The 26,870-nt window shown below is 42.6% G+C and overlaps 1 protein-coding gene across 1 annotated transcript; it reads right to left on the bottom strand.

Annotated features, from left to right (window-relative positions):
• Window positions 1-9,349: 9,349 nt before the first annotated feature.
• On the bottom strand, window positions 9,350-26,140 carry LOC115461965 (olfactory receptor 5F1-like). Its single transcript, XM_030192016.1, has 2 exons — window positions 26,125-26,140; window positions 9,350-10,305 (listed from the first exon to the last, which is right to left on the bottom strand). The coding sequence occupies exons 1-2, from the start codon at window positions 26,138-26,140 to the stop codon at window positions 9,350-9,352; spliced, it is 972 nt and encodes a 323-aa protein (XP_030047876.1).
• Window positions 26,141-26,870: the final 730 nt, after the last annotated feature.

Genomic DNA, 26,870 nt, shown 5'->3' with positions numbered 1-26,870 from the left:
GGATGTAGGCATAAGAACATAAGCATTGCCAAACTGGAACAGACCGAAAGTCCATCAAGCCCAGTATCCTGTTTCCAACAAGCCAATCACAAGTACCTGGCAAGATCCCAAAATAGTACAAAACATTTTATGCTGGTTATTGTAGAAATAAGCAGTAGATTTTCCCAAGTCCATCTTAATAATGGCTTATGGATTTTCCTTTTAGGAAGATATCCAAACCTTTTTTCAAACCTCACTAAGCTAACTGCTTTTACCACGTTCTCTGACAATTCCAGAGTATAATTTCAAGCTGAGTGACAAAATATTTTCTCCAATTTGTGTTAAATTTACTACTTTGTAGCTTTATTGCATGCCCCCTAGTCCTAGTATTTTTGGAAAGAGAAAACAAGCGATTCACTTCTACCCATTTTACTCCACTCGTTATTTTATAGACCTCTATCATATCTCCCCTCAGACGCTTTTTCTCCAAGCTGAAGAGCCCTAGCCGCTTTAGCGTTTCCTCATAGGAAAATCGTCCCATCCCCTTTATCATTTTCGTTGCCCTTTTCAGTACGTTTTCTAATTCCACTATATCATTTTTGAGATACGGTGACTAGAATTGCACACAGTATTCAGGGTGGGGTCGCACCATGGAGTAATACAACAGAAGATAGAACATTCTTTGTACCCTTGCAAAAGGATTTGAACACTCCTACTAATGTGGACAAATGCAAAGTGATGCACATCGGGAAGAATAATCCAAATCATAGTTAGGGTCCACTTTAGGAGTCATCACTCAAGAAAAAGATGTAGGTATCATTGTAGACAATACACTGAAATCTTTCACCCAGTGTGTGGCGGTGGCCAAAAAAGCAAACAGGATGCTAGAAATTATTAGGAAAGGGATTCAAAATAAGACCAAGAATATTATAATGCCTGTTTCGCTCCATGGTGCGACCTCACCTTGAGTATTACATTCAATTCTGGTCGCTGTATCTCAAAAAAGATATAGTGGAATTAGAAAAGGTTCAAAGAAGAGTGACAAAAATGATAAAGGGGATGGAATTCGTCCCATATGAGGAAAGGCTAAAGAAGTTAGGGCTCTTCATCTTGGAAAAAGGGTGGCTGAGAGGGATATGATTGAGGTCTATAAAATCTTGAGTGGTATAGAACAGGTAAAAGTGAATGGATTTTTCAGTCTTTCAAAAACTACAAAGACCAGGGAGACACTCAATGAAATTATATGGAAATACTTTTAAAACAAATAGGAAGAAATATTTTTTTAACTCAACAAAAAGTTAAGCTCTGGAAATCTTTGCCAGAAGATGTGGTAACAGTGGTTAGCATATCTGGGTTTAAAAAAGGTTTGGAAAAGTTCTTGGAGGAAAAGTCCATAGTCTGCTGTTGACACAGACATGGAGAAGCCACTGCTTGCCCTGGGTTTGGTAGCATGGAATGTTGCTACTAATTGGGTTTCTGCCAGGTAATAGTGACCTGGATTGGCCAGTGTTGGAAGCAGGATACTGGGCTAGATGGACCAGTACGGCTATTCTTATGTTCTTAATGTAATCTCAAAGGGTATTACAGAACTGTCCACGTAGCTTTCAGACAATAGCCTCAGTCTGAATTTGGAAACATAACTTTAGAAGTACTAGATTATGCTAATTTAGCTGTCCAGCACATTCATGTACAATAGGAAATTTGTTACTTAGGTCTCCTACTGAATCCACGACTACGCTTTAAGCCTCATATAACTCACAATAGCTTAAAGTATTGATTTTCCATGCTGCAGATAAGAAACTGATTTTCCATGCTGCATATGTGTGAGTAGACTGTAACCATTGTTTGAGGCTGATGATGTTTGCACAGTATTACTTTGGGCTACTGTAATGTCTTGTGCCTAGGTTTGATAGCTTCTTCTTTAAGGACATGGTATTTCATCCATAACATAGCTACCCACTGTTTGATCAGAAACATGTTATGTGACCATATCTCTCCAATGTTGTAATTACACTGACTGTCCTTTGAATGGTAGGATAGATTTAAAGCCAAATACCTTTATATATTATTGAGATGTCTGTCTCATTAGAGCTACATTTTGCATTAACACCACATCTGCTGGCTAAGATGCTGTGTTCTCAAGATCAATGTCTTTTGCAGATTCCGCTATTAAAATCAGTACATCAGGTTAGGACACAAAATTGTGCCATCTCTTCTCTGTGGCTGTCACGAAATGCCTAGCCACCCGCCTGGGGTTACCCTGCACCAGCTTCAAGGGTCTATCCACCTGCACCAGCCACTTTTGCTCTACACTAGCACCCTCCTCCCACTGACTGGGTCACAACCACCTCTGGGTGAGTCTCCCGCTCTCAAAATATCCCCAGTGATTTCTAAGTTACTGGGGTCACACTCCCAGTGGTCCCACAGTCCCAGAAAGCACTCACAGACCCAACACACAAACCACCAGGATTCTCTATTAGTCCAGACAGACAGGAAATAAACTGGAAAATTTCTTTATTGTCTTTAAAAATTGAACAATGAACAAAAAATGTGCAATCAGCAAACAATAACAGGTAACTGAAATATAGATCAATTATAACACTAACTAAATATTTGCTTACTTCCTAAAAAGTATCTGGGGAGATCAGGACATATGGCTGCTCACCAGTTAACAAATATAACTGTTTTTTTACAGGGTTTCATCAAAGATCTCCCCCTCTCCCTCTCTCTCTTTTTTTCTCCTGGACTGAAACTGAAGCAACAGCCAGCAAATGCTGGGTAATTTCAAACTCCAGGCTAATCAGAGCCCAAAACAATATTTTAAAATATCAGGTTACATCCCTGCAAGGCACTTCCTATTATCTGTGTTAATTTAGGGGCCCTTTTACTAAGCTGCGTAAGCGTCTATGCGCTTTCAACGTGCATCATAATTAAGTTACCGCTCAGCTACCATGTGGCTCTTGCAGTAATTTCATTTTTGGCGCATTTCCAATACGTGCATCTGAAAAATAATTTTTATTTTCGGAAGTAGATATTGGGCGTGCGCCAGGTGGCATTTGATGTGGGTATGTCATTACCGCCCGGTTACTGCGTGAGGCTTTACCGCTAGATCAATGGCTGGCAGTAAGGTCTCAGACCCAAAATGGACAATTTTCATTTTGCCGCACATCCATTTTTGTCAAAAATTTTAAAAAAGCATTTTTTACAGGTGCACTGAAAAATGATTCTATGAGCACCCAAAACATGCGTCTACACTACCGCAGGCCATTTTCCAGTGCACCTCTGTAAAATTGCACCAAAGAAGGAACCATTCGCTTTTCTGTAACAGCTTACCACGAAAGGTCTTTTTCAAGACCACTTTTGTAATATAGCCAATCACTTTACGTTTGGTTCGTCACATGGACCAAATCATGTTTCAGGTATTTCAGATTCATATACGCTACGTCATAGCGGGAGACTCCTGATGCAGGCCTGTAGGCCGAAACACAACAGTTGTGTCGAGTCTTTTTTTCAATAAAGAAGTTTTTATGATATTGTCGCCAGGATTTGTATTTCCGTGGTCCAACATCCCACTTTTTACCTATTTCACAGCTTTACATCAAAGAAACACCACCTGCTGGCCAAATAGGAGAAATACACTTCAGGATATAATTAAGACAGGAAAATATTTAATAAATTTTACAGGCTTAAAATACACTGTTTCTTCACACTGAGAATTTGGAATTCACTGTCAGTTAAACTCTGGATTGATTGATTTTAGAAAGAAAGCAAAGGCATTCTTTTTTGGGAAAACCTTCACTTAAAATGACATGCCCAAGAAGCATATTAATTGCATTTACAACCACAGTTATTACATATCAATTAACTGTGAAGTAAATTATTTGTTGTTGTGATTCTATGTGTAGAATGCTGTGCATATTTTGTTGGAATCCATTAAGGACTTTGGGCTATGAATGCTTTTAAATATAATACATTACAGTATTATACTGCCAGGTATACACCAGCGCTATAAAAATAAATATATTTTTGTAGCGCTGGATATGATGGCGCTCTGGGGGTGGGAAGTACTGCTGGGCTGCTGCAGTAGCCTGGCGGTACTTCCTTTTTAACGAGCGGTTTTCCTTGGTGTAAATAGACGTGTAGTTTTAGGCACTAGGATATCAACTAAGCATATTCTATATACTGTGTCTAAATCTAGGCGCCGGTTATAGAATACACGTAGGCGGAAAAGTTTACCACATGGATTTTTTTAGGCACCTTACATAGAATCTGGCTCTTACTGTATTTATGCTTAGATGTAGTCATTTTATTATTGTTATGCTGTTAATAAAATTGTAAGTTTTATGTGCTCTTCTTTGGATAGTGGCGGAATATAAATGTATTACTATTAAATTGATGTCAGACAGAAGGAAATATATTGTTTAAAGTACAGGCTCTAGGAATCTCTGCAGGATCCATACTGTAGGAATCCAATAGTCCTACATATTGAGCAGAGGTTTTCAACCCAGTCTTTGAGACACACCTAGTCAGTCAGGTTTTCAGGATACGCACAATGAAAATGCATGAGATAAATTTGCATGCATTGCCTCCTTGGTATACAAATCTATACCATGGATTGGCCACTGTTGGAAGCAGGATACTAGGCTAGATGAACCATTGGTCTGACCCAATATGGCTAGTCTTATTTTCTTATGTTCTCCAAACTTTTTGTTTTAGAGGGAGTGGGACCTGATAGGCCTTAAACAGTGCAAATGCTCAAGACAGTGTGCCATCTATGGAGATTATAGATGCTGACTACTGCATCAATGCTAGTGCTACCCCATAAATTATGCCACCCTAGGCAGATGTCTAGTCTGCCTAGTGGATGGGCCAGCCTTACTGGGCCCTAGGGTTTTGCTCTGGGCCTGAAATTTTAACTTTTTTTAAAAACTTCTTTCCCTAAACTGTAGCTTATATTCTAGGCTCCCCAGCTATTTATTTATTTGGATTTTGCTCACACCCTTTTCATTAGTAGCTCAAGGTGAGTTACATTCAGGTACATTGGATATTTCTCTGTTCCAGGAGCTATGTTACTGTTAAGGTGTGCTGGGGTTGTGCTTCTGAAGGTGGACCAGGGTTCTTTCCTATATATTCCTTCATAGGATGATAAATCAGAAGATGAACAATTAGACCAACTGCAAAGATGGTGTAAGGTGATTTTTTGATGGGCATCATTAGAAATAGGTCGGGCCACTAAAATGTTGCTTTATTTGTACTCCATCTCCCAGACTTGCCAACTCACTACAAACCTAACCGCAAAGACATACCTGAGCCAATTTCAGATGGCGTTATATATTCACCAGTGCGTGGATGAGACGTTGGTGCAGGGAGGAGGGTTTTAGATTTGTTAGGAACTGGGCAACATTCTGGGGAAGGGGGAGCCTATTCTGAAAGGATGGGCTCCACCTTAACCAGGGTGGGACCGGGGTGCTGGCATCGGCATTTAAAAAGGAGATAGAGTAGCTTTTAAACTAGAAACGGGGGGGAAGGCCGACAGTTGCTCAAAAGCATATGGTTCGGGATAAGGTATCTTTCAAAGATATCACCAAAACAGGGAAGATAGGGTATCCTGATAGTGAGGTATATTAAAAGCAGGAAGCCGGCAAAAGAATCGGTTGGACCGCTAGATGACGAGGAGTAAAAGGGGCGATCAGGGAAGACAAAGCCGTAGCGGAGAGATTAAATTAATTCTTTGCTTCGGTCTTCACTGAGGAAGATTTGGGTAGGATACCGGTGCTGGAAATGGTATTCGAAGCTGACGTGTCGGAGAAACTTAATGAATTCTCTGTAAACCTGGAGGATGTAATGGGGCAGTTCTGCAAACTGAAGAGTAGCAAATCTCCTGGACCGGATGGTATTCATCCCAGAGTACTGATAGAACTGAAAAATGAGCTTGCATTTCTTAAAATCGAGCATGGTACCGGAAGATTGGAGGGTGGTCAATGTAATGCCGATTTTTAAAAAAGGTTCCAGAGGAGATCCGGGAAATTATAGACCAGTGAGTCTTATGTTGGTGCTGGGCAAAATGGTAGAGACTATTATTAAGAACAAAATTACAGAGCATGGATTAATGAGACAAAGACAACATGGATTTAGTGAAGTGAAATCTTGCCTCACCAATCTACTACATTTCTTTGAAGGGGTGAACAAACATGTGGATAAAGGTGAGCCGGTTGATATTGTGTATCTGAATTTTCAGAAAGCATTTGACAAAGTACCTCATGAAAGACTCCAGAGGAAATTGGAGAGTCATGGGATAGGAGGTAGTGTTCTATTGTGGATTAAAAACTGGTTAAAAGATAAAAAACAGAGAGTAGGGTTAAATGGTCAGTATTCTCAATGGAGAAGGGTAGTTAGTGGGGTTCCCCAGGGGTCTGTGCTGGGACTGCTGCTTTTTAACATATTTATAAATGATCTAGAGATGGGAGTAACTAGTGAGGTAATTAAATTTGCTGATGACACAAAGTTATTCAAAGTTGTTAAATCACTGGAGGATTGTGAAAAATTACAACAGGACCTTATGAGACTGGGAAACTGGGCGTCTAAATGGCAGATGACATTTAATGTGAGCAAGTGCAAAGTGATGCATGTGGGAAAGAGGAACCCGAATTATAGCTACGTCATGCAAGATTCCACATTAGGAGTCACGGACCAAGAAAGGAATCTAGGTGTCCTTGTTGATGATACATTGAAACCTTCTGCTCAGTGTGCTGCTGCGGCTAAGAAAGCAAATAGAATGTTAGGTATTATTAGGAAAGAATGGAAAACAAAATTGAGATGTTATAATGCTTTTGTATCACTCGATGGTGTGACCGCACCTCGAATATTGTGTTGAATTCTGGTCGCCGCATCTCAAAAAAGATATAGTGGAATTAGAAAAGGTACAGAGAAGGGCGACGAAAATGATAAAGGGGATGGGACGACTCCCCTTTGAGGCTAAAGTGGCTAGGGCTCTTCAGCTTGGAGAAAAGGCGGCTGAGGGGAGATATGATAGAGGACTATAAAATAATGAGTGGAGTTGAACGGGTAGATGTGAAGCATCTGTTTACGCTTTCCAAAAATACTAGGACTAGGGGGCATGTGATGAAGCTACAATGTAGTAAATTTAAAACGAATCAGAGAAAATGTTTCTTCACTCAACGTGTAATTAAACTCTGGAATTCGTTGCCAGAGAATGTGGTAAAGCGCTGCGTACGTCTAGTAGCACTATAGAAATGATAAGTAGTAGTAGTAGTAGTAGTTAGCTTAGCGGAGTTTAAAAAAGGTTTGGACGGCTTCCTAAAGGAAAAGTCCATAGACCGTTATTAAATGGACTTGGGAAAAATCCACTATTTCTGGGATAAGCAGTAAAAAATGTTTTGTACTTTTTCGGGATCTTGCTAGGTATTTGTGAACTGGATTGGCCACTGTTGGAAACAGGATGTTGGGCTTGATGGACCTTTGGTCTTTCCCAGTATGGCAAAACCTATGTACTTATCTATTTGCACATTATGGAGGCAGTGCATGCAAATAGATCTCATGCATACTCAATGGGGAAATCCATAAAATTTAACTGGGCGAGGGTCAAGGTTGGACAGCCCTGTTGTAAAGCATATTGTGAGCCCACTTGCAACAAGTTGAACTCTCTCTACTCCACCAAGTCTTCAAAAACCTCCCAGTTTGTTTGCCATGCTATTAGCTAACTTAATCTCAATAAGTGTAGTTAAAGCAAGACCGGAGTAAATTTAACTCTTGATGGTAAATAGCATAGTGATGTCTTCCTGCTATTCCAGGCCTACATCTGCATGTCTTTATTTCTTTATTTTCATATTTATATCCCGCTTTAGCCCAAAATGGTTAACAATCAGACATACAGGCAAGTTGAGCCAATCCTCGTGGTACCTTGTTGCATGTATGAACTGATAGTTCTAAATTCTTGACTGTATTTCTTTATGTAAATAAGAAATTGCAAATCCATATATGCTGTGTGGTAAAACCAGAACTGGATTAGACTATCCTGAAAGAATGGTGTCAACCAGCAAGGCTAATCTCCATGCATGTGATAGTTTATAGCTAAGATAAGGAGGCAGGCATCACATAGACTTCTCTATTATGCTGCTCATAGAGCATAGTCTTTAGCTAGTTGCATAACTGTCTATGAAACTGGAACAACTAGTGTTCGAGAGGGTCAGTAGGAACACCAGGGCTTTTTTTGAAGGGGTACTCGGGGGTACTGAGTACCGGCACCTTTTCCATTATCTGCTAAAATTGACCCATGATCCCCAAGTTTTAATGAAAGAGCTCAGGCTCTACACAACAATTCTGCCTTGTCATAGATTCTGTGACTGGTTGCAGGAGGGTCTGGCTATTGTGGGGTGGGTCCCTCAGTGTTCACCCCACCCCTGAAGGGTGGCCTGGCATTTGAGTACCGGCACCTTTTTCGCTAGATAAAATGCACTTGGGAACACTATCAATGGATTTAGTGTCAGCCTTAACTCTATGGCACCCTGCTCTTCCTATTGACTCACTTTCTAGATAGATGACACTAAGGTGCTTCTCTCTTCTCATCCACCTTCAATTTTGGCAGCTCTCAAGTCCTCTTTCTTCTTCATGTGCACTCCTTAGATCTTGCTTCTTCCCTCAGCCAACAAGAGGAGAGCAGAGTTCCATATCCAACTCCTGCTGGCTGCCATCTTTACTATGCTATTCTTAACTTTGTGGTTTCAATTCTCTCAGAAGATCTATTGGATACTGCATAGCACAAATTGTGTAGCTAAAGAGAAAGTGGCTGTGGCAGCAATTAGCAGGGGTGGATCAGAGCTAAGGAAGGAGAAGACTCTAGATTGGGAAGGTGGGGTGGCAGAAGGAGGTCTTACGTGTTCCTCTGATATGTCTGGAGAGGTAAAATGTGCGTGTGTGTGTTTGTGTGTGTATGTGTGTGTGTGGGGAAGGGGCATGAATGATGTCATGGGGGCTGGGAAAGTGAAATGACTCTTCAGAGGGGGTGAGAAAAAAAATTAATGGGGGGGGGGTCTACAGTAGGGGACCCATATATGTATGTTTGCCTAGGGCCCAGTATAGTGTTAATCCAGCCCTGAACATACTGACCAGCACGATCATTGATGAAAAGTGTTGGCGCCTTAAAATGGCAGAGGACAGCAAGGACTTACAGAAGGATCTTGTGAGACTAGGAGACTGGTCATCTAAATAGCAGATAAAATTTAAGGAACAGTTATTTAACCTTTCAAACAACACAAAAACAAGAGGACACAATGAAACCAGTGGCCATTCTTCCATCTATAGCTGGATTATATGAAAAGCCAAATGCTTTCCTTCTATGGGAGTTATCCAGTCATTGTGACATGACCACTTTGCTGATAATTTTCTTCAGTGCCATCTTCACTTCTCTATTTCTCAGGCTATAGATGATGGGGTTCAGCATCGGCGTAACAATCGTGTAGAGCACTGCCACCACCTTCAGGTTATTTTTCTTAGCATAGGGGGTAGTTGGCCAGATATAACTGAATATTCCACTTCCATAGTACAACCCAACTACAATGAAATGAGAAGCACAGGTAGAGAACGTTCGACGCCGGCCCTCAGTTGAACGTATCTTCAGAATGGCTGTTATAATGAGGACATAAGTGGTGAGGATAAAAAGCAAGGGGCCCATCCCAGCAAACACCACCACCAACATGAAAAGACCCTCACTAATGGTTGTATCAGAGCAAGAGAGCTTGAAGAGGGGGGTGACATCACAGAAGAAGTGGTCTAATATATTAGGGCCACAGAAGTCCAGAGTAGACACTGAGACCACTTGGACTATGGAGCTGATTAAACCACTTATCCAACAGCCAGCTGCCAGGTAGATCCGCACGAGCCTATTCATTCGAACAGGGTAGTTTAAAGGATGACAGATTGCCATGTAGCGGTCATAAGCCATGACAGCTAGTAGGTAACACTCCACCACCATAAAGTACTGGAAGAAGTATAATTGAGTGAAACAGCCTAAAAAGGAAATGGTCTTCTTTGTACCCAGGACATTGGTGAGCAGACTTGGAACAGTAGAAGAAGAGAAGATGATGTCAACCAAAGAGAGGTTGGCCAGAAAGAAATACATGGGAGTGTGAAGGCGCGAGTCACTAGTGATGAGGGTGAAGATAAGCAGGTTCCCTATGATGGTGATAAGGTAGATGGCGAGAAACATTAAAAAGAGTGAAACGTGTGGCTCCTGGACACTGGAGAGTCCCACAACAAGGAATTCAGTCACACCAGAATGATTTCCATGATTCCTACGCTCTACGAGACCTGTTGATAGAAAAAAAAATGAAGATAAGAAAAATTATTACACCAGTGATAATTTACAATACATGATATGATGTGTGTGTGTGGGGTGGGGGTGGGGGGTGGGGTGGGGCTTCCTATAATTCTTTGTTACAATAAGAGTGCATCTCACAGTGTAGTTCTGTTTTGGCCATGAGAAATGCCAGATGAAACTGAGTGTTCCTTGTATCAAAGAGAGATCTTTATCCTTAGAATGATAACATGATCTCTACCCTTTACAAAGATAAACCATTGACCAAATGGGTATAAAATATAAATTAAAGAAATTGTAATACAAAAGTTTGATGATTTTTCTGGTTTAGTTCAAAGGTCATTTGTGCATTAGTAACATGAGGCCATCTTACAGAAATAAGAGAACAGGTGCAAACCAAAAATACCAGGAATTAAAAAGGTAGGGCCCGATGTTCAGCTCTGGTGGTCAATGGTTTTTAAGTCACTGACAAAAGCAGGTTTAATTAAGACTGGATATAGACTTCCTGAGCCGGTACGTCAAGCTCCATCTCTGGCTGTCTTCAAATCTAAGCTAAAAGCCCACCTTTTTGATGCTGGGCCATGTGCAGTCACCTGGAAGTTAGGACAGGCTTTTTGCTGTCCTAACTTTATCCATTTATTTAACTGCTTAACGGACTGATTATCACTGCTTACCGGTTAAATGTTAGTTCTACCCAAGCCCCACTCTGGTCTACCCTGTCACTAACTGGACAGTGCCCGGGTGGTCACAGGCAATATCAAGTGGCACTACCAGCCTAAGTGTCGCTGAATATTGCCAGATGGCCAGCTCAGTGGGCGCCTTTCCTGCCTTGTTAAACCTTATTGAATATCAACCCCATACTTTAATTGGCAGTTAAGATTCTCTGGTCATTTCTTGCTCGAAGTTTTATTTTCTGATGAGGTTTAAATAGCAGAATCTAGACATCTTTTTCTTTTTTCAAGACACGAAATTGGACTGGATGGAATTAGGTCTGACTGAGCACAAAGTTTTCTGTTTATCTCCTGGACAGCTATTGCCAATCAGGGCTGATGGCTAGAGTCATAATCAAGTCAGGTCGACTTTTCATTACATTCTCAAATACACTTCAATAAGACTTGTACCTTCCTCCTCATTAAGGGGCCCTTTTACTAAGCTGCGGTTAAAATGCCTTACTGCGGGGTATGCTCAGGTGTCCCACGGTAATTTTAGCATCTGTGTGCACTTCCCATGTGCTAAAAAGATTTAATTTTTTAGCACTAGGGAGGGTCCTAGGTAGATAGTAGGTATGCTTTGAGCTTATCAGCGCAGCTACATTGTTGCACGCTAACTGATTAGCATGTGGTTATCGTGTGAGCCCTTACCACCTACAAAATGGTGTCGGTAAGTGATCACGCACTAATGGCCATGCGCTTCTGGGAAAATTAGCACTTAGTCATGAATTCAAAAATAGAAAAACTCGACCATTTTACCCATGTGGAAAAAATAGCCTTAGAGCACAGGAAAGAAAGAGACCGGCCCGTTTTAGGGAGAGGCCGATCACAACTGAGCTGATGGCTAGCGAGGGTTAAGTTAGAAGAGAAGGGGTTTTGAGGCTGGAGAGCAAGGAAAGGGTTAAGGTAAGGAAGGGTGGGAGGGGAAGCAGGGGGATATAAACTAGGGTTGCTGACGTAGGGATTCGTCAGCAGCTTGAAGGAGAGGTGGTGAAAGGAGCTGACCCGGCCCACCCTCCCACTAGAGGAGGTTGTCGCAGCTGGCGCGGGGCGTGGCGGTGATTATCCGGGGACTCTGGTGGTACACAGCAAGTGAGCGCAGAACACTGTTATGTTATTGGTGAATAATTGCCCAAATGTTAAGTGCAATACGAAGTACAATGTTATGCCTGAAGGTGGGGCAGGTTTACAGTTAATCCTGTGGGGATATGGCTTGTCTCCTGGCTTGGACGGCCAGGAGGCCAAGAACTTATCCGGGGCGTATCCTTAAACGGGATACACCATAGTCATTGGGTGCAATAAGAAAGCACAGGTCGGCGGTGGGTGTGCTCAGACGGCACCACCGGCAGCGGATTGGGGCGCATCATGAAGTAAAGCTGTGTACCCCAGGGCTTGAATTTGCCAAGTTATAAGAAGTTATGTATTACGGTAACATGTTAAGTTGCATTATGTGTAATAGAGTTTTTAAGTGCCTGGCTGCGGCCTTAATAAATTCCAAATTTAGTCGAAAAGTGGCTTCTGAGTATTATTGGGGATTATTGGGATGATGAGAGTGTATGCCGAATGCTTCAGTTGTGACCAGCGTAAGCAGGTCCTAAGGCCACCTTTTACCATAGTTTGGTGAAAGGGCCCCAAAGTGCCGCTTGAGTTTGTGTTTCGTGTCTCTCATACCCAGTCCAGGTACTTTTTAAAAATTAAGGGCTTCTCTTAAAAAGCTGAACTAGAGATTTTCGCCCAGCAAATAAGAGGAAGTCTATAGAAATTGAAAGGGCTTCCTCTCATTTGCTGCACCAAGAATTGGTAGTGTGGCTTTTAAAAAAAATGTTTTTCCTTATAGTGGTGTTACTCTGTTATTTTGTCTTCCATTAATAACAGAACATGAGATTTTTTTTTTGATTGCTGTATTTTCATTTTACTTTTAAGGGCTAGATTCTATAAATGGCGCCTACAAATATCCATGTGGAATTAAGAGTATTCTATAAAATTTAGGCACGGTATATAGAATATGCTTCGCCGATAGCGTAGCGCCTAAATCTATGCGTGCCCATTTATGCCAATAAAACCCTGGTAAATCCCTGCATGTAGATATAGGTGCACTGACCCGTATTCTGTAATTACACTTGGAAATTTTGGAATGTCCACGAAATGCACATTTATTTTGAACTGCGCGCTTTGCAATTTAGGCGCAGTTCTTTATAGAATACGCTTAGTGATTTCCACACATAAATTGTGATAATTACCAATTAATGCTCATTATTGCTTGCTTATTGCTGTTAAAAGTGCTGATTACCTTGTTACGCCAATTAAGTTACGTGCGTATCTCCGCACAGAATGTACGTGCTGTATATAGAAACCGGGGGTAAATATTTCTGTTTACCTTTTCTATATGATGATGTCTTTTTTTTTGTAGATTTATTGGAAATTAATAAAATTTAGAGGTCCTTCACTAAGCTGCAGTAAACAATAGCGCACGCTTACCACAGGTTAAAAAGGCACTACTGTGAGATGCGCTCAGGTGTCCTCGGTTGTTTAAGAATTGATGTACACTTCCCATGTGCTAAAAAATAGGCGGAGAGTAGGCATGTCCTGCACTAACTGGTTAGTGCATTGGCATTGGTGTGCGCTGCCCAATTAGTGCAGGATTAGTGCAGGAGTCCCTACCACCTACAAAAGAGGTGGAGGTTAGGGCTCCCGCGCTAATGCTCACACATTAATGCTCACACATGGCCATTAATGGAAAAATAGAAATTTCGGCCATTTTACTGTCGTGCTAAAAGTGGCCTCAGCATGCGGGAACCCCACGCACTAAATATAACATGGACCACTTTTTAGCACAGCTTAGTAAAAGGGCCCTTTAACATTAAAAAATGTAAATAACAAATTCCCTTTAACCCCTTCACTGATGTGAAGGGAAATTCTATAATTTAGGCACCTACATGAATAAGTCCCTTGCAGGCGTCCCGTGGTAGTGTTGGCATCTGTGCACGCTTCCCAGGTGCTAAAAAAATACTTTTTTGGGGGGGTGTTTGGGGGAATGAAGAATAGGCATGCCCAGCGCTAATCGGTTAGCATTGCTGTGTGCCTACTAATTAGCGCATGGATAGCGTGGGAGCCATTTCCACCTACTAAATAGGTGTTGGTAAGGGCTCACACGCTGATGGCCACATGTTAATTGGGAATTAGCATCTGGCCATTAATTGAGAAAATGAAAACTCAACCATTTTACAGCTGTGCTATAGGTGGCCTCACTAGTTATAGCACAGGCCACTTTTTAGTGCAGCGTTGTAAAAGAGTCCCTTAGTCCTAAATAAATGACTTCACGACCCATTTTTTAGGGGTGACACTTAAAATGGATGCCAGCATCATGTACCTTTAGCTTGGATTACTTTTCCCTCCATGCATCACTTTGCATTTATGTACACTAAGGTCACTATTTGCTACACTGAATTAGGTGTTTAACATTTTAACACATACCATGATTATTGTACTATCACATTAAGCTCTAGGGGGTAATTCTATAAAACAGACACAAACAGTGACATGCAGATTGCATGTATAAATGTTGAGAATAATGGCCTGGATTCTATATAGTGTGACCTTAAGTTGTGCATGCAAATACAGTTGTATTCTGTATTTGTGCATGCAACTTAATTAGTTTATTTATTTAGATTTTGCTCATACCTTTTTCAGTAGTAGTTCAAGGTGAGTTAGATTGTAACTCTTTGAGCAGGGACCGTCCTTCTATGTTTAAATTGTACAGCGCTGCGTAACCCTAGTAGCGCTTTAGAAATGCTAGTTAGTAGTAGTAGTAGTAGTTACATTCAGGTACACTGGATATTTCTCTGTCCCAGGAGGGCTCACAATCTAAGTTTGTACCTGAGGCAATGGAGGGTTAAGTGACTTGCCCAAGATCACAAGGAGCAGCAGCGGGATTTGAACTGGCCACCTCTGGAGACTGGTGCTTTAACCACTAGGCCACTCCTCCACATTTGGACATCCTTGCATGTCCCGATCCCCAACTCTCTCCGGCGGTGGTCATTTCGGTTCGGGCACATTATTCGTAAGAAAAACTCGTCCATGAGAAGGACACTCATCACAAAATCCGAAGAAAAAAACCATCCAAGTGCTCGTCAGGGACACCCTTTTTCTTGAGTGAAGGACGTCCAAGTATTAGGCACTTGAAAGGACGTCCCTGACGAGCACCCGGATGCCCTTCTTTCCTCCGATTTTTTTCCACGGTGCATGGGGTCAGAAACGGTACTGCATCGCCAGTGCTGATAATTGCCAATTAACAAGCAATTATTGACACTAATTGACAATAATTAGAATTTATGTGTTCAACTGACTAAGTGTATTGTATAACGTGATGCGCATAAATTCTAAGATGCATACTTGAAAAGGGGGCGTGACCATGGGCATGGAATGGGCGGGTCATTGTCATTTCTAAAATCTATGCATGTTGTTATAGAATACACTGAGTCTATGGGCAATTTAGGCATCAGCATTTACATCAAGTAAAACATGGTGTTAATGTCCTTGACTACATTTAGTCACATTGACAGAGATTCAGGAGGAGATTCTGTATATGGTGCCTTATGAACTCAGTGCTGAAATCAGTGCCAACTAAGCATATTCTATAATTGGCACCTAGATTTAGGTGCCAATTATAGAATATGCATAGTTGATAGGTCAGCGCCGATATTTACATGCATCCATTTATGCCAATGAAAACCCGGTGTAAATCTCAACACGTAGATTTAGATGCACTGGGCCATATTCTATAACTAGTCTAAATTTTGGAACGTCCATGTAACGCCCATTTCCATGCCCATAACCATGCCCCTTTTTGCCTCCACATGTTAGAAGTTCAGCACACATCATTACAGAATACGCTTAGCGAGTTGTGCGGCTAAATTCTAATCAGTGCCAATTAGTGCTCATTATTTATTTATTTGTTACGTTTGTATCCCACATTTTCCCACCTATTTGCAGGCTCAATGTGGCTTACATAGTACCGTAGAGGCGATCGCCAATATCGGTATGAACAAATATAGAGTGAGGTTGTGGTAGAGTAAAGATTATTGCTTATTAAGTGCTGTTATCAGCGCTCATTAGCTTGTTAAGCCAATTAAGTTATGCAGTGTTATAGAATCCATGCCGATTTTGGCACCTAAGTCTCAATTGAACTACATAGAATCCGGGGATCAGTCTGTTCTATAAACTGCACAGAATTTCAGGCTTATTCTCTAAAGTACACCCAAATTAAGGATACTTTACAGAATACACTTAGGCTTTTTTTGTTTCAGCGCCATTTTTGAAGGCATGATATATAGAATCTAGCCCATAATGCATGTATCTGCTAAAAGTCTGCCTATATGGTAAATCATTTAAATAGGTTAATCATCTTTCACAGTGGTGGAACTTCAATAGACTCAAATTAAAAATCCCGCTTCAGATGTCTCAACTTATATAAATTCTGCATCAATTAAACATAATTAAGGGCCCTGTTTACTAATCTGCGCTAAGGGTGCACTAGCATTTTTAACACATGCTAAACAGCGTGCACTACATGCTAAAGACACCCATATGTCTCTAGTGTTTAGTGTGTGCTAATTTTAGCGCATGCTAAAAACGCTAACGTGCATTAGTAAACAGGGTCCTAAATACTTTTTCAGACCATCAGTAGTAAATCATCTCTCAGGGGCAGTACTTATTTTCTGTTTCCCGGTCACCCAGTTCATCATAGGTCCGTTATATTTTTAAATTTTTTCTTTTGCATTAAAAAAGATAGGAATATCCTACCTAAGTGCTGTTCTGTAAATATCCACATAACTTACATAGCATATATTTTACAGGTAGGCATACACATCAGTGGAGCCTGGGCCAGACTCACACTTATGTGTGTAACTTATAGAATTCTATCCCCCAATATTCAAAACTGTTTAATCATCCAGGAACGGCTCCTGTTTGGTTAAATATTTACGCGCCTAACTGCGGATATTCAGTGGTTGATAACTGGTTATATCACACGGCATAGCCAGTTAGGTGCGGATATTCAGAGCCAAACTGGCTATGATGAGCTGTCAAACTAGGCTGCTTAAATAGCAGGCCTATCTTTGACTGTTAAAAATGTAACCGGTTAGTGCTGAATTCGGCCTGGCACTGAATATCTGGGCTTAACGCCAGCAGCGGACACCAAATGCACTGCCCATGGGCGGCTGAATATTTGGGCTCCATGAGTTTCATGTGTATCTCTGCACTTAGGTGCATGCACTTACACCATCCCTACGACCTGACAGCATATGTACATATTTATTTGGTTATGCTACTATTCTTTAAAGGCAAGTGGGTGATTACTTTCCTTTATAGAATCAGCACCCATCAGGTGCCCTGTGGACATCTGTTTATAAACACCCTTTTATAGAATTGTCCTCCTAAAGCAGGGGTTCTCAAAGTGGTCTACAGGCCAGTTGGGTTTTCAGGATATCCTTAATGAATATGCATGAGAGACATTTGCAAATAATGGAGATGGCAGGCATGCAAGTCTCTCTCATACATTCTCTTTAGGGATAGTCTGAATATCCGAATGGCATGTGGACTGCTACTTTTCCCTACATAATATGCTTATAAGAACATAAATGTTGTCATACTGGAACAGACTGAAGGTCCTTCAAGCCCAGTATCTTGTTTCCAACAGTGGCCAGTCGAGGTCACAAGTACCTGGCAAGATCCCAGAACAGTAAAACAGATTTTATGCTGCTTGTCCTAGAAATAAGCAGTGGATTTTCCCAAGTCTATCTTAATAATGGCCTATGGACTTTTCTTTTAGGAAATTATCCAAAGCTTGTGGAGCGTGTGAGCCCTTACTGCTAGATCAATGAGTGGTGTTAAGAGCTCAGGCCGTAAATAGGTGTGCTCTGGTTTCAATTTTACCACAGGCCCTTGTTCCGGCCCATTGAAAAAAAGCCCTTTTTCCCAGATGCGGTAAAAACTGGCCTAGCACTATTATTAGATTGAGTTTTCTCTTATAGTAGCAATTTTAGATAATCAGGCACTTTATACATATGTAAGTACTGCTACTTTACACATACAAAGCCCTGAGTGATGCTACAGAGCAAAAGGGGCAGAATGAGGATATTTGGGGGGGCAAAGTTGCATATATGTATAGATTATCTGGTCAGTATTCAACTGGCAAGGGTCAATGTTTCTTTAAATACTGGCCAGTACCTGAATATTCAGTTCTGGCCTGTATCCGAGTACTAGCAACTAGACGGCCTGTTGGGTACTCCAATATTCATTGGTGGTATCCTGAAAACTTCCCAGTGAATTTAGGACAGCCGCTTTGCTCTCCTATGTTACCTGGACAGCTATCCAGGTAACATTGCTGAATATTGGTAGTGCTGGGGTAACTCCTAGCTCCACCCTAACTGTGCCCCCAGATTGGCCTTGCACTAACTAGAGAGTGCTGTGTTGGTCAGACAGGATATTCATCTGCACTATTCTGGTTATATACCACTGAATATCCCATCCCGTGGGGATCCAGTCAGTGTTAGTTAAGTGGGTAGGAGCATCTCTTACCCAGTTAACTAGCATTGAATATTGACCCATATAATGTATAGGTGCTGATAATCAGTCTCTCTATGCATGGATTATGTTAGAATCAAACATGGGAAAACCAGGTATAAATTGGACCGTCACAGCCAAAACCTATAATGCTGATATTCAGGGTCTTAGGATTTTATTTATTTTGGATTTAACTCACACCTTTTTCAGTAGTAGGGGCAAACTGACAGTAATCTGGGCCTCTGGGTAGTAAGGGTCATTGCCCTCCCCCCCATCCATACACTGCCGCCTTCCCGCACACTAGTGCGCCATCCCCGGTCCTACCTTGAAGGACCCTGGTGGTCTAGTGGCCTTTTTTAGGGGCAGGAAAGATCCCCACTCTTTCTTGTCCATTGTTGCTGCCCGATGCCGCCATGTTTTCAAATTGGATACCAAGACTGCCTGCAGTGGCCTTGTGGGTCTCGGCAGTCTCGTGAGACTGCCACAGGGAAGTCTCAGCAGCCATTTTGAAAATGCAGCTGCACCGGGCAGAGTAGTGGCAGCGGACAGGAAAGTGTGGGGATCTTTGCTGCCCCTGAAGAGGCCACTAGAACACCAGGGCCCTTTAAGATGGGACCGTGGGGGTGGGGGCTGTAGTTTGAGGGGGGGAGGGGGTAGAAAAACCTTTGGGCCCTCGGGTACTGCCTGGCTGCCTGTATGGTCATTTTGTCCCTGGCCTGGAGGGCTTTCAGTCTGAAGCAAAATGTAAGGCTCACAAACAGTGAGCTGTCTTTTCTAAACATCTATTTGTGAGCCTTGTGCTGCATTGCCTGTGTGTCAAGCTGCAGTTCAGTGGCGTTCCTAGGGGGGCGGACACCCGGGGCGGCGCCCCGCCCCCCTGGTGCAGCGCCCCCCCCGAGGCAGCGTGGACCCCCCCGGTGAAAGACCCCCCCGTGAAAGAGCCCCACCCGGGTGAATGCCGCTGGGGGGGGGGGGCTGCCGCAGCGCGCGCCTGCTGCGAGTTTACTAACTTTGCTTGTTCGCTGCAGCTCCCTCTGCCATGGAACAGGAAGTAACCTGTTCCAGGGCAGAGGGAGCTGCAGCGAACGAGAGAAGTTAGCGAACTCTCGCAGCAGGCGTGCGCCGCGGCACCCCCCAGCGGCGTGCACCCGGGGCGGACCGCCCCCACCACCCCCCCTTGGTACGCCACTGCTGCAGTTGATTGAGAAAGACAGCTCACTGCTTGTGAGCTTTATTCTTTGTGCCACACTGCACTAACCAGACAGGGAAAACATTGGACTGTTCCTGATGGTTTCATGTTAAGCCCGTGACGGGCGGTTTGAGGAAAGTTGCATGCTGATTTTATGTATCTGTGCTGAATAAATATTGTTTTATTTTGCTGTTTTACATTATTTGCCATACAGTTAAAAATGTTTTCTTTGCGTTAACTGATTGAGAGGCTGCAGATAGCGTCCCCAAAAGGTAATGCAGAGTTTTTCAGTTAGCACATGCTAATTTTGGCAATTAAAACCTTACTGCATGTTAGGAAATAGGCTCCTTAGGAAAAATCTCCTACCCATTACATTAAAGGTAATTTGTACCGCTCTACCTTGAAACAGATTTTCAGACGGAAACTACCCGCAGGTGTTTTTGTGCCCGAGGACCTTGCACCTGTTTTATAACAGTTACAAGTCTGAACTGTTTGCAGGTCCCTTTTTCCTCTCTATTGGACTTTTGCTGCTAATACCCCACGCTCCAGACACTACTTGCCGGGTAACGATAGTAACATAGTAAATGATGGCAGATAAAACCCAGCATGGACCATCTACTACATACAGGTTACTCCCTTCTATGTTTTTTGACGTGTGAAAGTCATTTATGTTTTGCTTTGAGTGGAAATTCTGTACTGTATACTTTGATTTCATCCTCTTCCTATGCCTCTTTGAATTCCATCACTGTTTTTATCCCTACCACCTCCACCAGCAGGGCATTCCAAGCATCTACCACTTTTTCTGTGAAAAAATATTCAATGGTGTTGCTTTTGAATTTTCTTCCTTTCAGCTTTATTTTATGTTTTCTGGTTCTATAGTTAGTACATAAGTACATAAATAATGCCACACTGGGAAAGACCAAGGGTCCATCGAGCCCAACATCCTGTCCACGACAGCGGCCAATCCAGGCCAAGGGCACCTGGCAAGCTTCCCAAACGTACAAACATTCTATACATGTTATTCCTGGAATTGTGGATTTTTCCCAAGTCTATTTAGTAGTGGTTATATGGACTTATTCTTTAGGAAACCGTCTATCCCCTTTTTAAACTCTGTCAAGCTAACCGCCTTCACCACGTTCTCCGGCAACGAATTCCAGAGTTTAATTATGCATTGGGTGAAGAAATATTTTCTCTGATTTGTTTTAAATTTACTACACTGTAGTTTCATCGCATGCCCCCTAGTTCTAGTGTTTTTGGAAAGCGTGAACAGACGCTTAACATCCACCTGTTCCACTCCACTCATTATTTTATATACCTCTATAATGTCTCCCCTCAGCCGTCTCTTCTCCAAGCTGAAAAGCCCTAGCCTCCTTAGGCTTTCTTCATAGGGAAGTCGTCCCATCCCCGCTATCATTTTAGTCGCCCTTCGCTGCACCTTTTCCAATTCTATTATATCTTTCTTGAGATGCGGCGACCAGAATTGTCATGTCTTTAGAAAAGATTTGTATTTGGGGTTTTTTTTAAACAGCTTTCAAATATTTAAATGTCTGGATCATATCTCCCCTGTCTCTCTTGTCCTCTAGGTTATACATTTTCAGGTCTTCAGTTCTCTTCTTATACATCTTCTGACACAGACCCCATACTCTTTTGGTTGCTTTCCTCTGAACCACTTCAGGTCTTCTTATATTCTTAGCTAAATACAGCCTCCAAAACTGAACACAGTACTCTACCAGACTTACCTTCTTTCTTGAACCATATTCCTCTTCCCTCATTCTTGGGGACTCTAACTTCCACTCTGATGACCCTACATAATTAGGAATCTCCAGGTTATTTTCCCTTGCACTCTGTCCACCACTGTTTCATCTCTCCTCTCATCCACTATGAGACAGGCAGTCTCTGCTTGAAAGTTGCACTCATCTCTGCTCTGAGCACTCTTGCTTCTTCCTTTGCCTACACTGTATGATGTACCAAACCCCTAGAATTCACTAGGTTAGTGCCATTCTGCAGAGCACTTCTGGCTAAAATCCCATGCCCACATTGACTTCATATATTTCAGATTTATGCTGACCTCCCTCCAGTCTGCTATTACATTCTCTAAACAGAGTTACCATCCTGCTTATAATCGAATGAGAAAAACGCCCAAGTTCCGACCTAAATCGGGAGATGGACGTTTATCTCACAAAACCGAATAAAGCGGTATAATCGAAAGCCGATTTTTGGACGTTTTCAACTGCACTCCGTCGCAGATGCGGACAAAGTTGATGGGGGCGTGTCAGAGGTGTGGCGAAGGCGGAACTGGGGCGTGGTTATCTGCCGAACAGAGATGGGCGCATTTCACAGATAATGGGACAAAAGTATGCGTTTTTAGCTAGAATTTAGGGCACTTTTCCTGGACCCTGTTTTTTCACGAATAAGGCCCCAAAAAGTGCCCTAAATGACCAGATGACCACTGGAGGGAATCGGGGATGACCTCCCCTGACTCCCCCAGTGGTCATAAACCCCCTCCCACCACAAAAAATGATGTTTCACAACTTTTTATTTTGACCCTCAAATGTCATACCCACCTCCCTGGCAGCAGTATGCAGGTCCCTGGAGCAGTTGTTAGGGGGTGCAGTGGACTTCAGGCAGGTGGACCCAGGCCCATCCCCCCCTACCTGTTACAATTGTGCTGCTTAATGCTTAGTCGTCCAACCCCCCCGAACCCACTGTACCCACATGTAGGTGCCCCCCTTCACTCCTTAGGGCTATAGTAATGGTGTAGACTTGTGGGCAGTGGGTTTTGAGGGGGATTTGGGGGGCTCTACACACAAGGGAAGGGTGCTATGCACCTGGGAGCTCTTTTACCTTTTGTTCTGTTTTTGTAAAAGTGCCCCCTAGGGTGCCTGGTTGGTGTCCTGGCATGTTAGGGGGACCAGTGCACTACGACTCCTGGCCCCTCCCACGAACAAATGCCTTGGATTTATTCGTTTTTGAGCTGGGCGATTTCATTGTCCATTATCGCTGAAAAGCAAAAACGCCCAGCTCACAACTTGGCGAATAAAACATGGACGTCTAATTTTTCGAAAATACGCTTGGGTCCGCCCCTTCACGGACCCGTTCTCGGAGATAAACGCCCATGGAGATAGGCGTTTCTGTTCGATTATGCCCCTCCATGTCTATCAAAGAAATTCCCTTGCCTCTTGCTTTCAGTATCATTTTGTGTTGATGACTTCCACTTCCACTTCTCTACACTGGAAATTTCACCAGACATCTACTACTACTACTACTACTTAACATTTCTAGAGCGCTACTAGGGTTACGCAGCGCTGTACAATTTAACAAAGAGAGACAGTCCCTGCTCAAAGAGCTTACAATCTAATAGACAAGTGAACGGTCGGTCCGATCGGGGCAGTCAAATTGGGGCAGTCTGGATTCACTGAACGGTAAGGGTTAGGTGCCGAACGCAGCATTGAAGAGGTGGGCTTTAAGCAAAGACTTGAAGATGGGCAGGGAGGGGGCTTGGCGTAAGGGTTCAGGAAGGTTGTTCCAAGCATAGGGTGAGGCGAGGCAGAATGAGCGGAGCCTGGAGTTGGCGGTGGTGGAGAAGGGTACTGAGAGGAGGGATTTATCCTGTGAACGGAGGTTACGGGCGGGAACGTAAGGGGAGATGAGGGTAGAGAGGTAGTGAGGGGCAGCAGACTGAGTGCATTTGTAGGTAAGAAGGAGAAGCTTGAATTGAATGCGGTATCTGATCGGAAGCCAGTGAAGTGACCTGAGGAGAGGGGTGATATGAGTATATCGGTTCTGGCGGAATATGAGACGTGCAGCAGAGTTCTGAACAGACTGAAGGGGGGATAGATGGCTAAGTGGGAGGCCGGTGAGGAGTAAGTTGCAGTAGTCCAGGCGAGAGGTAATGAGAGCGTGGACGAGAGTTCGGGTGGTGTGTTCAGAGAGGAAAGGGCGAATTTTGCTGATGTTAAAGAGGAAGAAGCGACAGGTCTTGGCTATCTGCTGGATATGCGCAGAGAAGGAAAGAGAGGAGTCAAAGATGACTCCGAGGTTGCGGGCAGATGAGACGGGGAGGATGAGGGTGTTATCAACTGAGATAGAAAGTGGAGGAAGAGGAGAAGTGGGTTTTGGTGGAAAGACGATAAGCTCGGTCTTATCTAGTCCTAAATCTTAGCCTGCTTGTCTGACACTGATGCCTGAATGTTCCACCACTGACTGAAACTTTACATGGCCAAGACAGAGGCGCGGCTAAATGCTAAAGATGCCCATAGGAATACATTGGCGTCTCTAGTGTTTAGCACACGCTTATTTTTAGCGCACACTAAAAACGCCAGCGCGCCTTAGTAAAAGACCCCCAGAGCTCCTTATCTTTTACCCTAAATCAACTTCCCCGTTTCCCCCATTCTCTATGTCTGTGGATGACACTGTCATCCTTCCTGTCTCCTCAGCTCATAGCTTTGGGACATCTTTGAGTCCTTTCTCTCTTTCTCTGAATATAACCAACAGACAGCTAAAACATCATATCTTTCTCCATAACATCATCGACATGTGCTCCTTCCTTTCTGATCACACTACCATAACCCTTATCCTCACTCTTTTTACCTCCCGCTTAGATTACTGCATTCTGCTCCTTACAGGTCTCTCACCAAAATCTCTCTTCTCTTCAATCTCTTCATTGACTTCCACCAATGTTGCTACACTCATATAGCCCCTGTTCTCAAATAATTTCATTGGATCCATAAATGTTTCTGTATACCATTCAAATTTCTCTTACTAATCTACAAGTGTCTTCATTTGGTAGCTTTTCAGTATCTCTCTTCTCTTCTCTCCTCAGAACTCCGTGCATCTGACTCTGAGAAGAACCGTCATGTGCATAGGCTTCGATCATGAGCTCTGTGTAAAGGAGAACTGCCCATGAGTAACAGAGAATGAACTGAGCAACTGTGGGGAAGACTTGAGTGCTACGACCAGGACTGGCATTTCTGTCCGTCTATGGAATGCAAACTATCTAGATGTTACTGGTAATTTAAATGTTTACTGGCTATTGTTCTGCCCACTAATAAAAATATTTTCAAAACAAATTTCATTTTTAAGTTCTGTAACTCATAACAAAGTGGCTCTAAAAGATGTATTAACACATTAAAAGAAACAGAGAACAATTGTGTGGACTATTGTTACTTCTTTTCTTCCTATAATGGTCTGTAAATTATTTTTTTTTAAATAAAAAAAAAATAACAGAACAAAACAAAACATGTGAATAAAATACTAAAAGCCAGAAAATATCACAAGGTAAAAAGAGTTGGAAGGTTATCTTCCAAGGAGTAGCCTAGTGGTTAGTGCAGTAGACTTTGATCCTGCAGCTCCTTGTGACTCTGGGCAAGTCACTTAACCCTCTATTGCCCCTGGTACAAAATAAGTACCTGAATATATGTAAACCACTTTGAATGTAGTTGAAAAAAACCTCAGAAAGGCGGTATATCAAGTCCCATTTCCCTTTCCTTTCCCCTTCTATCAATAATGAAACAACTGAGTCTTGCACAGTTTTTTAAACCCCTAGTAAAGGGAACATGCTATCCTCTGAGGCTGTGTGCTGTGTAAAGACAAATTTCCTTTTGTACCATGTAAAGGAGAACTGTGATCACAGAACACATACCAACTCTAAATTTAATCACCTATTCATGAAAATGCCATTTTATCTGTTTATAAACACTATATCTCAGATCTTACTTTCTTGTATTCTCACATGTTGAGTATGTGCAATTTGGGGAGGGGAGGATGACCACAGGTACTTTATCCGTTGATTCTGACCCTTTCTCCCTACATCATAGGGAAAAGATTATTTCTCTCAGGGTCCATTAATTAGCAATTTTCACATTAGTATTTTCCTAAGAAATTTTTTCACAGTATAATACCAATATACTTATCACCCTTGATCTGACTTTTCCTCGTATCTGATCATCTTCCTTCTTTCCTTTTCATTTTTTTCTAACCCTTACCAAGTTCTGGGCATGTCGACAGAAAAGGACAACTTGGTCCACCCAGTCTGCCAGTGCGTACCTGGTGTCACATGTGATCTGTGCTCTGATCTGTGATAGCAGCGTATGCAGTTCTTTAAACAGTGCACATCATGACAGTCTGATCAGATGAAACTTTTCTTGAAAGGGCACAGTTAACAGACTACCGACTGGTTTGCTTGTATGGGTTCTTCCTTGCTAGGAGCATTTTAGTTAAGTGTGAAAGGAAAGCGTTGGTGTCTCCTGCTCTGCCTTCAGTATGTATCACATTTTACAGCTAATCCTACGTATGCATTTAAAAATAAGATTAGAAAAGTGGCATCTAAATAGCCTGAAGAAAGCTCTTACCTTGCCGTAGCACCATGTTATCTCCTCTGTACCTTTAATGTCCACTTTTGCAGGGGATCTCAGCCCAAAAAGAGTTGCAACTTGTTAGGTCCACGAGCTATGAATCATGACTGCTGCATTATTGAGAACACAGGGATAGAAGGAGGAGCCAACTTCTTTTGCTGTTCAAGGATCATTGCAATATGACAGGAGGCTGTTGACTTTTATAGCATATCTCTAGAAGTTTCAACTTCTCTCCAAACCTCCCCCTCCCATCACCTGGGAGTCAAGCAGCAAGCAGGAAGATAGATAGATGCTTTGTCCTGAATGCACTGTCTCAGATTGGATGGGTAGTTGATGGGTGGGGATGGGGGTTGGTGGGAGAAGGTAGGAGAGGAAGGAATGACAGAGAGGACGTAGAGGGACTAGGGAGATGGAATCCATTAGGGCACATAATAGTAGGATATTAGGAGATGAGCGTGCTTGGTGCTGCTTGGGCAGCAGAGGAGAGTATATTCAACTTGCCGGATGCCACCTGTTGCAAGTTTACTTACAGTTCTCTTGTGAACACATTTGATATTAGAAAAAGAAATAAACACAATCATCTTTCTACTAACTTTTTCTTGTTTTCATTGGGGAATTAAATCTATGTGGTGTTTATCACTCTCACTGCAACACCCCCAGTGTATTGCTCAACCATGTATTCCTAAACTTCCTGATATGTTCTGGCTCGAAATCACGGACTAGTAGTCCGTTAAAAGTGCAGC

This window comes from Microcaecilia unicolor, chromosome 2 (assembly GCF_901765095.1).
Source record: "Microcaecilia unicolor chromosome 2, aMicUni1.1, whole genome shotgun sequence".
NCBI classification, from domain to species: domain Eukaryota; kingdom Metazoa; phylum Chordata; class Amphibia; order Gymnophiona; family Siphonopidae; genus Microcaecilia; species Microcaecilia unicolor.
Note: the sequence above shows the minus strand (reverse complement) of the source record. Positions and strands in the feature narration are given on the sequence as shown.